This window comes from Heliangelus exortis, chromosome 2, assembly GCF_036169615.1.
Source record: "Heliangelus exortis chromosome 2, bHelExo1.hap1, whole genome shotgun sequence".
NCBI classification, from domain to species: Eukaryota; Metazoa; Chordata; class Aves; order Apodiformes; family Trochilidae; genus Heliangelus; species Heliangelus exortis.
In genome coordinates, this window is record NC_092423.1 from 84,353,337 (window position 1) to 84,366,811 (window position 13,475).

General features: G+C 40.0%; 1 protein-coding gene across 17 annotated transcripts in view; it reads left to right on the plus strand.

Annotated features, from left to right (window-relative positions):
* FHOD3 (formin homology 2 domain containing 3) overlaps positions 1 to 13,475 on the plus strand; it is a 383,672-nt gene that overhangs the window by 315,103 nt on the left and 55,094 nt on the right. For 12 of the 17 annotated variants that reach the window (XM_071736789.1, XM_071736782.1, XM_071736788.1 and 9 more), the window contains 3 exons: positions 463 to 677; positions 7,755 to 8,096; positions 11,408 to 12,297. In XM_071736789.1, the coding sequence (XP_071592890.1) occupies positions 463 to 677; positions 7,755 to 8,096; positions 11,408 to 12,297 (1,447 nt within the window). The remainder of the gene's footprint in view (positions 1 to 462; positions 678 to 7,754; positions 8,097 to 11,407; positions 12,298 to 13,475) is intronic. The other 5 variants (XM_071736783.1, XM_071736785.1, XM_071736784.1 and 2 more) reach the window with 5 other exon arrangements.

Genomic DNA, 13,475 nt, shown 5'->3' on the forward strand with positions numbered 1-13,475 from the left:
CTCTTCCTGCAGCAAGTCTCAGACTCTGACTATTTGCATCAGTATTAAGGGGCTCTGGCTTTAGAGGTTTTTGGGTTTTTTTCTTCTTTTTTTTTTTCCCTCCCGTTTTAGTTTTGGGAGAGGGAGGGTTGGGAGGCGGAGGAGGAGGAGGAGGAGGGTGAAAAAGAGGACAGACAAATGCCTACAAAAGGAGAAGGACTATGCAGACACAATACTAAATCTAAGGACTATTTAACTCTGCTGGCTTTTGCTTTTATTTTGTCATGAGCAATTTAATGTCTTTCGGGGCAATATTCTTTGCTTTGGTGTGCATTTTTTGGCAGGTTGACCAGGCAGGCAGTTTAGTGCTGCACCCCTTGTGTCAGGAAGTCAGTTCATTCTCTGCAGGTGTTTCATCCAGAAATAAGCATCAGCCACAGACTTCTTTTTCTTTACGGAAACCCTCTGGAATTTAACTTTCAGATACAAATACTTGGAGAGGTTGGCAGCGGAGGAGTATGAAAAGGAGCTGAAGAGTCGGAGCGTAAGCCGAGGCAGAAGTGAGCTGTCCTTGAACCTCAGATCTCCTTCAGCCCCATCCTCACCTGTACCCAAGTGCACCAGCCCAGCATCCATAGAGTCACACGAAGAGCTGAAGACCCCTTCCACCCCTTTTGAGACCCCTCAGCCCTCAGAAGGTAAGTGAAAAGGAGGGCAGGCAAAAGACTGGTGATTTTATCACAGTTTCTCTCAGGCTAGCAGTGATTTTTGATGCATGAGTGCATATAACCTCTGAGGTGCCAAACTAAAGGATCTTTTTGTATTTCATGCTGTCTTCCTAGTTTTCTCTTTTCTTTTTTTTTCCCCCCGTAGATTTGCTTCTCTTCTAGTCTATTCAAGCAAACAATACACTTCTAATTGTTGCTATGGTTTATATTATCGTTGTCTGTTGCTATTAGAATGGAATAATTGGAAAATACAGCATACAGAGCATCTTAATTTTAGCATAATGTTCCTTGTATATTAGAAGTTACTGAATACTAAACCAACAATATTCCTGCCAACAGATTTTGCTTATGTGGTTTCTCTGAAAGAAATGCAACAGATGAATGCCAAGATTATAATAACCTTCCAGCAGAGCACAGGCTGTATGGGACAAACAGAAAAGGTCTTGAATTGAAGGCTGAGAGGGTGTGTTGGTTATTTTTAACACCAACAAAAGCTCTTAAAGTTGTAACAGAAGTAGTAAAGGACTTAAAAGAGACCACAGACAATTAGTGAAAAGGAAAGTGTAATTAGTGTTTGCACGGTTGGTTTGCTGTTATATAATTTATTGGTGTGCAGAGCATTATTTCTGTGTGTGCATGCCATTCTGCCACTTGCATCATATACCCCTTCTTCAGTCAGAAAAAAACACCCACCATACAGATTTATATTTGCACCATATGATGTTGCATTAACATTAGGAGCTAGAATGCATGTTGAGGGTGAATTATCACCATCATTCATTTTTTTATTTTATTTGATTCCCTGCTATGAGCTATTGGTGATTAATGCATTTGTAACTTGCACTGCTTGGTTTTATTGAGTGCTATGGCTGGTAGCATGATAATTAACTGAGGCAATTTACGAAAAAATACAAATACTGAAAGTTGCATATGTTTATCCACACTGTACTAAGTAGGTGAAGTTTACTTAGTTTAAGTTTATTTTCCCAGTTATATTCCCAGCTTTCTTGTGTGGCACCTTAGCAGTCTCAGTGAAACCATTTGAACTTAAAAACCGTGGATATTTTCCTGTAACACTGATACTCAGAAACATCCAGATTCCCTACCTCCCCCCCCCCCTTTTTTTTTTTTAATGCAATATTGCTTTTAGAGCAAGTAAGTTGGATTTTTCCACTATTAATATTTCAGAGCTGGGTAGGGAGCAAGTATCTCTTTTATGATGATTATTTAAACATATTTCTTCTGAAAGCATTAAAAAAAAAAAAAAAACATGGCATGAAATGGAGCAGCACAATCCATTTGGAGAATACATTTAGAGCAGGTGTACTGTGCAACTTCAGGCAGACAGAATATGGCAAATCTGTCAACTTGTGGGTAGGCAAAACATCTCTACTAAAACCTGGCCAAATCAGCAGGCATATGAGGGCATCACCTCAAAGCTCTACAAACGGGCTGCAAGAAGAGAACATATGGATGGTGCAGACTAAGCTTCAGCCAAGGGCAGCTGCAGATGGATGGCCAGGACTGCACCAGAACAGGGCCCTGTGCAGGGATCTGTGCATGAGCAAGGACTGCTGTTTAAGGCCTGCTAAAAGGACTGAGAAGGTCATATGAAGTAATGACCATGTGGGTAGGGCATTTGGAGGTGGCCAATGTATTGGATCTCAGCCAACAACTGGCAGGCTTGTTTATAGATATTGTGCTATGGCCTCTTGTCTATTATGTAAGTTCCTTATGCTTCATAATAAATCGAAACCTCAACTTTTATTATTCATAGGAAATGTTATGAATCTCACTTAATAGGTAGTGAAACTGAGGCATTAACTTGCTTAACCCAGTTGTAGGAAACCTGAAATAGAGCCATGCATAGAACCTAGATTATCTTCACCCCAAGCTTTGAACATAGAATCTCAGAATGTTAGGGGTTGGAATTTGTCTAGAAAAATGTCTAGAAATAGTTTAATCCAATCCCACTGCCAAAGCAGGATCACCTAGGGCAGGCCACACAGGAATACATCCAGACAGGTTTTGAAAGTCTCCAGGGAAGGAGACTTCACAGCCTCTCTGGGCAGCCTGTTCCAGTGCTCTGCCACCCTCACAGTAAAGATGTTTCTCCTCATGTTGAGATGGAACTTCCTATGGTCTAGTTTAAACCTGCTATTCCTTGTTCTATTAGCAAGAATAAATCTACAGAAGGAAAACACTTCCATGGTTCTGTGCATAGGACACTCCAAAGACTCTGAAAAAAATAGCGTAACAGATGTGAGATACTCATCTGCAGAATTCACAACCTGAAGTTAAATGGGAAATGTTTTCCTCTACTAGCAAAACAATAAGGTATTTTAGGAGGCAGATTTATTTTATGCCATTTGTGCTGAAGTTTCCTTTGGCCATCCAGTATCTACTGGGTTTAAGAAGGAAATGGATTTTGTCTGTGAAACTTTGTCCCATTTCACGCTGTGAAATGTCTCAGTATCTTTGCTCAATATAAAAGTCTGGACTTACTGAGCTGGAGTTTTTTCTCATATAAAACAATGGATTCCACTGAAGTAATCAGGTCTTGCAAGACATACTCTTGTAAAACTTGAGGTATGTCATTCAGAGGAAATGAAGGCAGCCCCATAACTGGAAAATGGAACTTAGTATTTTTTTTCAGAGCAACTATGTCTCATTTGTAATTTCTTTGGAGGGTATTTTATGAAGTGCACATGTGCAGTAAAGGAGAGCAACAATACCTGGAATTTGTGGACAGTAGGGAACCTTCTGAACATATTAGTAGCTGAGCAAGGTTCAAATCTGCCTGAAGTATGACTGGTGAAATCACCTTGGCAGATGCAGAAACATCAGAGCATGAGGATGCAGTGATGCTGTTGTCAAAGAAGCTGTAGGAACCACAGTACAGAAAGTCAGAGAAGGAACAGGGGTGGGTGACAAAGAAAGATCATTTCTGACTTACGAAGAGAGAGCAAGTTCCTTACTGGGGATCACTCTGTGCTAGTTTTTACTACCTCCAGGCATGAGAAGAAAAGATTGGGTTGGAGATGGAGAAGAATGAGTTCCTGCTGAATTCATAGCAACAGGAATCCCCTGCTAGAGTAACTGAAGGGAGATAACAACTGAGACTTTTAAGTGGTGACTGAACCAAGAGGGCTTGAATAGGCATAGCCATCTTCAGATTTACTGTATGCATCCTTATACATTATATATACTCAGTATATGTATACATATACATACATATATATACTCAGTATATGTATCTCTGAGCTCCAAGAGGAGCAGAGAAAACAGAGGAAGATGCAGCTGCTTAATTGATTACTCTATCATGGGATTAGATATGGGCCCAGAGGGTGTTAGTTCTCTCTGAGGGCTTATAGGAGTGGGGGTTGAGGTCTCAGCAGCAAGTGCAAAGGTTACAACATCTTGTGTTTGTTTCAGGGCTTGTTTATAGTTGGGTATTAAGAAAAAAGTCATTACCCTCCATGACCCTGTATATTATGACATTATGAGTTTGTAGTCATGTTTTTGCTGTCCTCTCTAACCCCTCACTCAGAAGAGGGCTTTCACTGGATATGATCCAGTCAGATCATATCAGACCAGGTTTTTAGAGCTTTACTTGGCCAAGTCTTGAAAATGTGAGAAGATGCAGATTACACCATCTTACAAAACAACAAAATCCTTACTTTTTTTGAAAGACTCTGCTTCTGTCTGGTTTAGTGCTGAAGCTTCTTTGAGAAATTTCATTCTCCCCTGAAGTCTTCACATTTTTTTCTAAGAATACATTTCAGAGATTAAGTTCTGGCAGAAAAACAAGTGGGCATATGACTCAAAACTTAGTCCTTAAAGTCACATTCCTACTTCCTCCACCTAATTAATCCAATGGCAAGTAAAACTTCTGCTCATTTAGAAAACACAACTCCCAAATTTTTTTAATGGGGCAGGGGAAGGAAAGGCCAAGGTGTAAACCTTGAGAGAAGTGTGAAAAATAGTACATGCAAGTGAAAAGATATTTCCTCTGCTAGTGAATCTGTCAGTCCCAGTTCAGGTTTTAAGAACTGCGTATGTGTAAGAACTGGAGGTTTGTTTTTTTGGGTTTTTTTTTAAATAAGTTGCCTATGATAGCATCACATGTCTTAAAGTCTCAGGAATGCCTTCTTTCCTGTTGATGCTTTATGATGCTTCCCTGAATCTTCGTGCCTTCTACCAGCATAAGTCTGAAGACAGGGAACAGAGTTTTGTCTCTTACTTACCTCTTTTGCCATCTGCAGTGTTGCTACTTAAGAGCAGAGTTTTGTCTGGTGTGAAAATTGGTCCAGTAGATGCAAGACTGAAAGTTTCAGCTCATTTTACATAAGCCACCACCTGACATTCACTGACAGTTGGGGTTTCTAAACATCTTTAGAAGTGCTCATGGATATCAGGCCTGTGGATTACATGATGGCACTGCAAGTGATGGACACACATCTAGTTTGCTGTCATTGTTCTCTGGCTAGTGTTTGCTGACTGATTTGATTTTTTAGCTGATCTTTAGGAAAAGCTCCACTGGACTTGGCTCTTAGTTATGAATAGTATTCTTAAGCTGTTGTACTGGGGGATTGTTTGATATTATCCCTAAAGAGAGAACATCAAAATGAGTGTCATCATATCCCTGCTTTGTTCTAGAAGTGCTTAGATATTGATTCCCCTTGAACTCCAAAGAGCATCCTGTGTCAAGATTTTGCTCTTTACTCTTTGTTATGTATCAGATTCTGTTACAGTACTGCATTTTTCTATTATGTGTGGTATTTCTTGTTTGAGGAGTCTCCCCTGACTGTATCCAGTTGAATCTTCAGTGGAGCTTCATGATGACAAAGGTGCCATAACCATTAGAAGTCCTGGCCATGTTTAAGTCAGCTTCTTTCTCCTGAGCTGTTGAAGGTGACCTTTGTGGTTATTACCTGACAGCTTTTGTTTTAGAGAGAAGCATTCATACAAAACTATGATGAATTGATGACATTCATGTATACAGACCATTGCAGTGTTGCAAGCTCTGAGTTTTTCATGCTACAGTACCATGTTAGTTCCAGGAACTCCTGAAGGGCTCCTAAGCTTGCATCTCAGTTATATTTAAGTCTTGGCTTGACTTTAAAATGCACTTGTGCTATACCAGCACAGTGACAACTGGGGTTCAGAGTGCCTGACAGCTTTTTACCAGCTCTCTATGATTTTCATTCTCTCATAGTCAGGGTAAGGTCACAAATAAGGTGCATTTAGAGCAATAAGGAATGTGCAAAGCTGCACACATATCTAAATATGAGACTAGTTGATGCTCTCTGTATAGAATAGGGAGAAAGGTAAGCTTCTAATTGGGAGTGTTTTAAAACGTTTTAGAGAGATTTGATTGAATACGAGCTATATATTAAATATATGATGTACATTTGGGTTATAAGTGCATTATATTTGCAGGTTTAACTGTTTAACTAACTACACGTTTTAATCAATTGTGAAAGTACAGATTCTTAGCTCCAATGAAATCAGTGGCAAAAAAATAATTTGCAGTTTTGTGTGCTTAAATTCTATGAAGTAAAGTGGACTAATGTGGCACTGAAGATACATTACTGAAAGCTAGTTTAAAAACATATATTTGTCTAAAACCATATATGTGCTTAAAGATAGGCACAGACATTGTTCAAACTCAGTATTCTTCCTATGGGTTTCTCAGAAAGTAGGATAGCATGCAATATGAAACAGTCTTAGGAAAACATTGTGACCTTCATTAGTTTGGCTCATGCTTTTTCAGGATAAATCTATGTACCTGCTCCTTAGAGGGCTGAGATGTTTGGATTGCATTCCTGCAATATACGTTTTTTCCTTCAAAGATTCTTGAACAAAGTCTCATCATATAGCATGCAATCAGAGACCATGACAATTTCAGAAGGTTCTTTTGTGATACTGTAGTGAGAAATAGTTAACAGCGGGAAGAAAGAAGTATGACTTGATCATTATGGTTCAGCTACCCAAAACAAGATTTAGTACAGAAGGAGTTTCAGGAGTATTCAGGACTAACATGCATGCCCATTTCCATCACTCCTGCATGGCCATTTCAGTTTTCAGAATATTGTGAGCTGCTTGATGTGAATATGTGTGGATGCTCTTCAGTTTCTTTGCAGCATGCAGAGAGTTTTTGCATGTGAAAAAATGCTGGTTTAGCTAAAAAACATAAAGGTGAATGAATTTCACTGTCAGTGAGACAACAGTTTTTGCTTTGTGCCAACCAATAAAAAACTCATCATATGTCATATGCCAACCAAATGGAAACTAAATTTGTTTCATGTGCCAAGCAGTTGGAAACTTTGTCCAGTTTTGATGTGGCTACTCTGAAGCAAATGTGCATGAAAAAGCATATGGTTTTTTGAAAAGCATATGGGTTTTTGTTTGACAGTGCCATTTCCAGACTGTGCCATTCAACTGTGCTAATGAAACTAATATTTGTATTTTTTTTGTTAAAGTGTTTTTGTCCTCATCAGGTGAAAAAAGATTTCTTCCAGAACCCAAAGAAAATTCAGCTAAAAGCCACAATCTCCCTACTTTTTGTTTTTTAAAAGATCTCTTCCTTCCTGGCTCTGTCTAGGCCCTGAGTTGTCAGGGTCCTGCTCAGGTGGGATGCCCATTTTCTGTGGATTTATTCAAATCCTTATGCAAGTCCAACACTCCAGCTGTGGAAGTATGTATAAAAAGAGTGGACTGTCCCAGACAGCAAGTGTCCCAGGCCACTCTGACGTGCAATGCTGTCATCACAAGGCTGTCTGTTGCTCCTAATGTTCAGCATGCCATTTATTGCATGCTTTTCATTGCTTTTTATTTTTATAATTTTTTAATAAATTTATTTTTATAAATTTTTATTTTATTTATTCATTTATTTATTATTGCTTTTTTATTTTTATTACTTGCTTTTTATTTTCTTTCCATAAGGCACTTGTACAACTTTCATGTCGCTCCCATTTAGAGGGGGGAGCCTGAGATGACCCCGTTGTTATGTCAATCTCTTTCTCCCATTGTTCTCTCCACCAGTGAGTGCCAGTGAACCTGAACCAGAGACAGAGACAGAACCAGAACCAGAACCAGAACCAGAACCAGAACCAGAACCAGAACCAGAACCAGAGCAGGAGGCTCAGGCCGAGCAGGGAACGGAGACACCCAAGGAAATAGAGGCTACAGAGGTGGGACCAGAGAGTGAGGTGGAGCAAGGACCAGAGAGAGAGCCAGAAGAAAGTGCAATACTCAGTGAAAAAGAGAGGCAGAATGAGGAAGTGAATGAAAAAGACAACTGCTCTGCATCCAGCATATCCTCAGCAAGCAGCACTTTAGAGAGGGAAGAGAGAGAGGACAAGTTAACCAGTGACAATGAAACTGGTAAAGTGAAGCTTTTTCAACAATGAAGGGTTTCTGGTGGGAAAAAAAAAATGTTGAATTAGAAGCTCTGCTAGCTAACAAACCCTTTCTGTCTAAGATTTCCATCACCCTGGCCAGATCCATTTCTCTGCTTGGAAATCCACAAACTCTGACAGGGTTTCTCTCTTTGAGAGAAACTAAGGCTTTGATGAAATGACACTTCCCCTGAAATCATTGGATTAATTACTGAATCATTGTATTGCAGCAACTTGTATCTCTATCTTCCAGAGAATTTAGGTTTTCTACACATCAAATAATTAGAGGAGGGTCCCTGTTGGGCTTGTCATGAGATTTCAGATACCTTTTCTTTCACTGGAAGATGAAGAGCAGTTAGGACTGGGGTGTTAGTTACTTCTCTTCAGTTTCCTGTCTTTGTTAGATTTTAGGAATAAGAGAGAGATTCAGAGGAACTGCTGAAGATAGGTCTGTCCCATTACACAGGAGGCACATGAAATAGAACTTGTGTGAAGACCAGTTCTATAGTGACCAGTGGTTCTGGTCCAATATGCCATCAGGCACCTGTAAAGGATAGCCCAGACTGAAAATACCTTAGGAACCAGTTTTCTGCCTGGAGAGGTACTGACAACCAGAGCTTGACATGCTGCCCAGGCAGGGATTAAAAGACAAATTTTTACCTTTATCGATTAATTACTCTTCTACTTTATTAGAGAGAGGTAAAGGAATGTAATTAGGGCATTTGTCTTCCACATCTTCTTAAAGTGGAACAGGGAAGTGCATTGTCTTAAGTTTTCTAAATTCTAGATAAGAAAACAAAAATAACTCTACAAAAGTAACTACTCTAATTAAAGTGCTTATTTACTGTCCTTAAAAGCCAAGAAATGTCCCCTCTTATCGAAAAATCAACATCTTAACATTTACCCACTTTACCAGTAGACCGACTATTTATTAGGTTGCACTATGTAGGAGTTCTCACATAATGAGTTCTTTGCTATCTTATAGACAAGGAGATTGGGAAAGCAAATGAGAGCAGTTTCTCCAGCAGTCCTGACATTCCCAACAGTTTACTACATATGAGATGGCTCATTAGTTCTGCCCAGATACCCAGATACATTAAAGACAAAAGAATAAAGCCTTTGTCCAGGCTCCTCCTTCATTAGCCATCCTACTGAATTTGGCTTCCAACAAGTGTTGCTTTTCTGAAGATGTTTCAAAGCTTTAGCTATGGAGAAGAGGGCAGAAGAGGCCATCAAGTTAGCAGAAGTCTTTACATCAATGATCTTCGATCATCTATGACAGATGAAAATAGGCATGGGGAGCCCAAATTGTATATTGTGTCGGAGAATTTTGTTGAACAGTTCTGCAAAGGGATTAAATCCTAAGAGTGAGTAGATCTTGTGGCATTTGTAGGAGGAATCCTGGGAGCAATCTTAGTATCTTTGAAGGAAAGGCTAGAAGTACAGAGAAATCCTTGGGGTGGAGGGAGGCTCAAATAGGTAAAATCTATGTTGTGGAAAGGAGTTGTCTCTTCATATTGCCTAGTAAAACTACCTCAGAGACAAATCTGGTGCCTCAGGTGACAAATCTTGTTGAGAAAGCAATCCCATGGATAAAGGCTGAGGAGACAAAAAAAAAAAAAAAAAAAGTAATGGAAGAAGCCCCGCTTCCTGCAGAAAAGAAGAAGGAAACAGTTTCAGAAAAAAAAAAAAAAAAAAGTCTTCTATTTGAATAGGGTTAAACCTCTGGTTTTATAATATGGTTGATCTGAATAGAGATGAGAGTCATTGCTATCCATATGCTTTGTGATGTGATATGCATCCTACATTTTAATGTGGTGTCATTTTAAAGAGGCTTGGGGAGACCTGTGAGGCCCTGGATGTGGATCACACTGAGGAGACACCTTCTCAGAGCACACAGAGCTAGATGTCATGGCACCAGAGCAACTCCTTTGACAAAAGAAGCAGTAAAAGGTGTTTAAAACTCTGAAGTGTTGAAAAAGGTGGGAGTAGAAGGAGAGAAACAAAGATAAAAAGGAAGTCTTAAGAGAAATGACAGATGACAGGTATAAAATAAAACTTTTAAATACAAGAGGCCAAAAGGAAGTCAGGCTTGCAAGGCTAGCAAAATTTATAAGAAACAGAGTTTTTAAAAAAATACCTTAATAAAATGTGTAAAGCCTGTGGGGGACAGAAGGAGTCCCATACAGGAAATACTGTAGGTGTGAAGAACTATCTTTATCCTTGTTTATTCACTGCCTCTGTACTGGGAAAAGAAGCACCATAATTTTCAGACACATTATCCACATTGGCTAGTAGTATAACATAAAGGGAAATGTAGTCAAAGAGATGCTGACATCATTTATTTTTACAATTTGACAGCTATAGTTTGTTATTTATGCCACTGTCTCAAACATGGTATTTTGAAGATTGTTGTTGAGAAAAGCAGGAGTCAGAAAGATCAAGTTTCATTACAGTGACATATTAAATGATTGCGATGTGGGCAGAAGACCATCATCAGGTTTTTCAATGCCATCATCTATTACAGGGAGGATAACAGTGGTTCAAAAAAGTCTTTGTTAAAGGTGTTCATATTTCTAGAAATGACTTTAAAAATCTTACTTATGCTTATACTCACTGAGTTGCCCTGAGAGCTGTACCCTGGGTATGCAGCCTGCTCTGGAATTCAAATAGTCCATGATGTGAAGATGGCCCATGTACCCAGCCAGGAGGCCTGAGGAACAGTCTGATGTGAAAGCTGTCTGCCCTTAGCCAGTGGAGAGGGTGGAGGGGGGAGGAGGAGGGAGCAGTGACATGCTGACCCTGACATCAGGAAGGAAAGGTCTCTTTTATAAGAAAGTTTTTCTGGGGTAATAGCAGTTTATGGCCAGGTGAAAGGCACAACAACAAAAATATTTTGTGCCATTGTCATGGTATTTCAGTCCCATTCCAGACTGTTAAGGATTCTGAGTGTTTATGCACTGTGTAAAATGAGCAGGAATAGCCAAGTGAGACCTAACAGATTTCAGAAAAAAGCCTAAACCTTGAAATCCTGACAGTTACGTAGTCCCTCCTGGGCTACACTTCTTTGTTTCTTCTCCCATTCCTTTTTGGAGAATTACTTCCAGCCTATCAAAATTAGTCCATATATCATCAGTGTCACTTATTTCAAATTTTTCAAAGCTATGGCTTGGCCAGTTTCAGACAAATTGTGCATGTGTCCCCCCCCTTTTTTTTCGGGTGGGTTGAATACTGTTCTTGCTGCTCTGTCTCCCTTCCCTTGACTCTTCCCATCTGTGTGTGTGTGTGTGACTGCAGGTCCGTGGTTGCAGACCATCCAGGATGCTGGTGTGAATGAGCAGTGCAGCAACATCCTCAACAACAAGCGGTTTATGCTGGACATGTTGTATGCGCATAACAAGAAGCCCAAGGATGAAGAGGAGAAGGAGCTGGAGGCGAAGGAGGAAAAGAAGGAGACGGAGGAAAGCGGGGAGTCCCTCACTAGCCTAGCCAGTAGGATCTCTATCCTTCAGGCCACGAAGCAGGCAAAAGATGAAAGCGTCAAAAAGATGGAGATCAGAAATCTGGACAACCAAGGCAGCGTGAAAGCCTTCGCAGAAAAATTCAATAGCGGTGAGCTGGCCAAGGGGACGGCCGTGCCTGAAGATGAAATCAGTGAGCAGGTCCCTGAGAAAACACCAGCACAGCCAAAGAAGGAATCTGACTACATCTGGGATCAGCTCATGGCTAATCCTAGAGAACTTAAAATCAAAGACATGGATTTTACAGACTTGGGGGAGGAGGATGATGTAGATGTGTTGGACATGGATATGGGTCCTGGGGACTCCCTTGTTCCCCCTCCTCCACCTCCGCCTTCTTTTCTGGGTTTGCCTCCTCCGCCGCCTCCCCCGCTGTTTGGATGTCCGCCTCCACCTCCACCCTCTGCTAATTTATTGGCTCCTCCTCCACTTTTTAGCACTCCTCAGGGTTTAGGGTCACCCCAGGTTTCTAGGGGTCAGCCAGCATTTATAAAGAAGAAGAAAACCATCCGTCTGTTTTGGAACGAGGTCCGGCCATTTGAGTGGCAGTGTAAAAACAACAAACGCTGCAGAGAATTCCTGTGGTCGAAACTGGAACCCATTAAGGTGGACACTTCCAAACTGGAGCATCTCTTTGAGTCTAAATCCAAGGAACTGCCTGTCACAAAGGTACAACTTGTATTCAGCTTGCTATGACATTGCTATTGTATTGGTACTCATTCTGACTAAGACCTGGGTGATTTATGTTGTTTATATGAAAACAGTGGAAATTACTGGATGTGTTTCTAGCTTACCTATGAGGGAAGATATTCCATGGCCTGAAACTAGGAGATGAAGCTAGGGTGGTGTACATGCCAAGCTGCTGTCATATCTCAGGTCTACCAGTTTTGGGTTATCCCTTCAGCTGGGGAATACCAACAAATTTTGCATTAGGCTGTTTGCAGCTGTTTGCCAAACTAGGTAAAGGAATCTGAAGTATTTTCTTTTACATTCATATGAAGATCACAGCATGATGATTTGTATCTGTGTCTTTGACTGGTCTTCACTTGTTAATATCTTCCTAAATGTTTTGTAGAAAGGTCTAAATTTCAAACTGCATCTGCTGCAAGGAGCCTACAAGTGCTTTTTAGTGCAGGATCATTTTATCAGCTGGACCAAGTTCACAGCTAAACCCAGAGCTGTTGGATTTTTATTTTATACTAGAGAACAGGCCTATTTTAAATCCTTAATTTTCGCAATCTAGCTATCCAAATTTTAGGATAGAAACTGGATGAGGAAATACCTTTGTACCTAGGACTCCCTTTTCTTTAGCAACTTTGTTATAAGAAGAATTAAATAAAAGGCTGGTGACACGGCTGTTTAACATTAGACTCAGCAACAAAGTTAATTTATAGTTAAATTTAGTAGGAATTTGAAGTACCATTAAAAAAGTTATTAGCTTGAACATTTGTTTTTCATGGCTACACAAACTCATTTTCTTCTCAGCAGAATAATGAGGAGCAGGGTAACAGTGACTTTTTTCCAGTTAAAATGCTAGTAAAAGACGTCCATCTCTCTTACCTCAAGTAAATAAATTGCTTGTATGTTTTCTATGTACCCTTGTATGTTTTATAGTGACATAAAAAAGTTAGTGAACATTTTACTTCTCTTTGGCACAAGTTGTCATATAGTATGTAGCATATATGTTACTGTTTGCTCTTATCCTGGGGACACTGGATGTCTCACGGCAGAAGTTCTCCATGTCACTTGTTGGGGTTGTTAACTCAAAATTTTCTAGTAGTCATTCTTGCCCTTCTTGGCCAAGTGAAAACATTGCAATTTGAACAATCAAACCCCTCAATAACTAC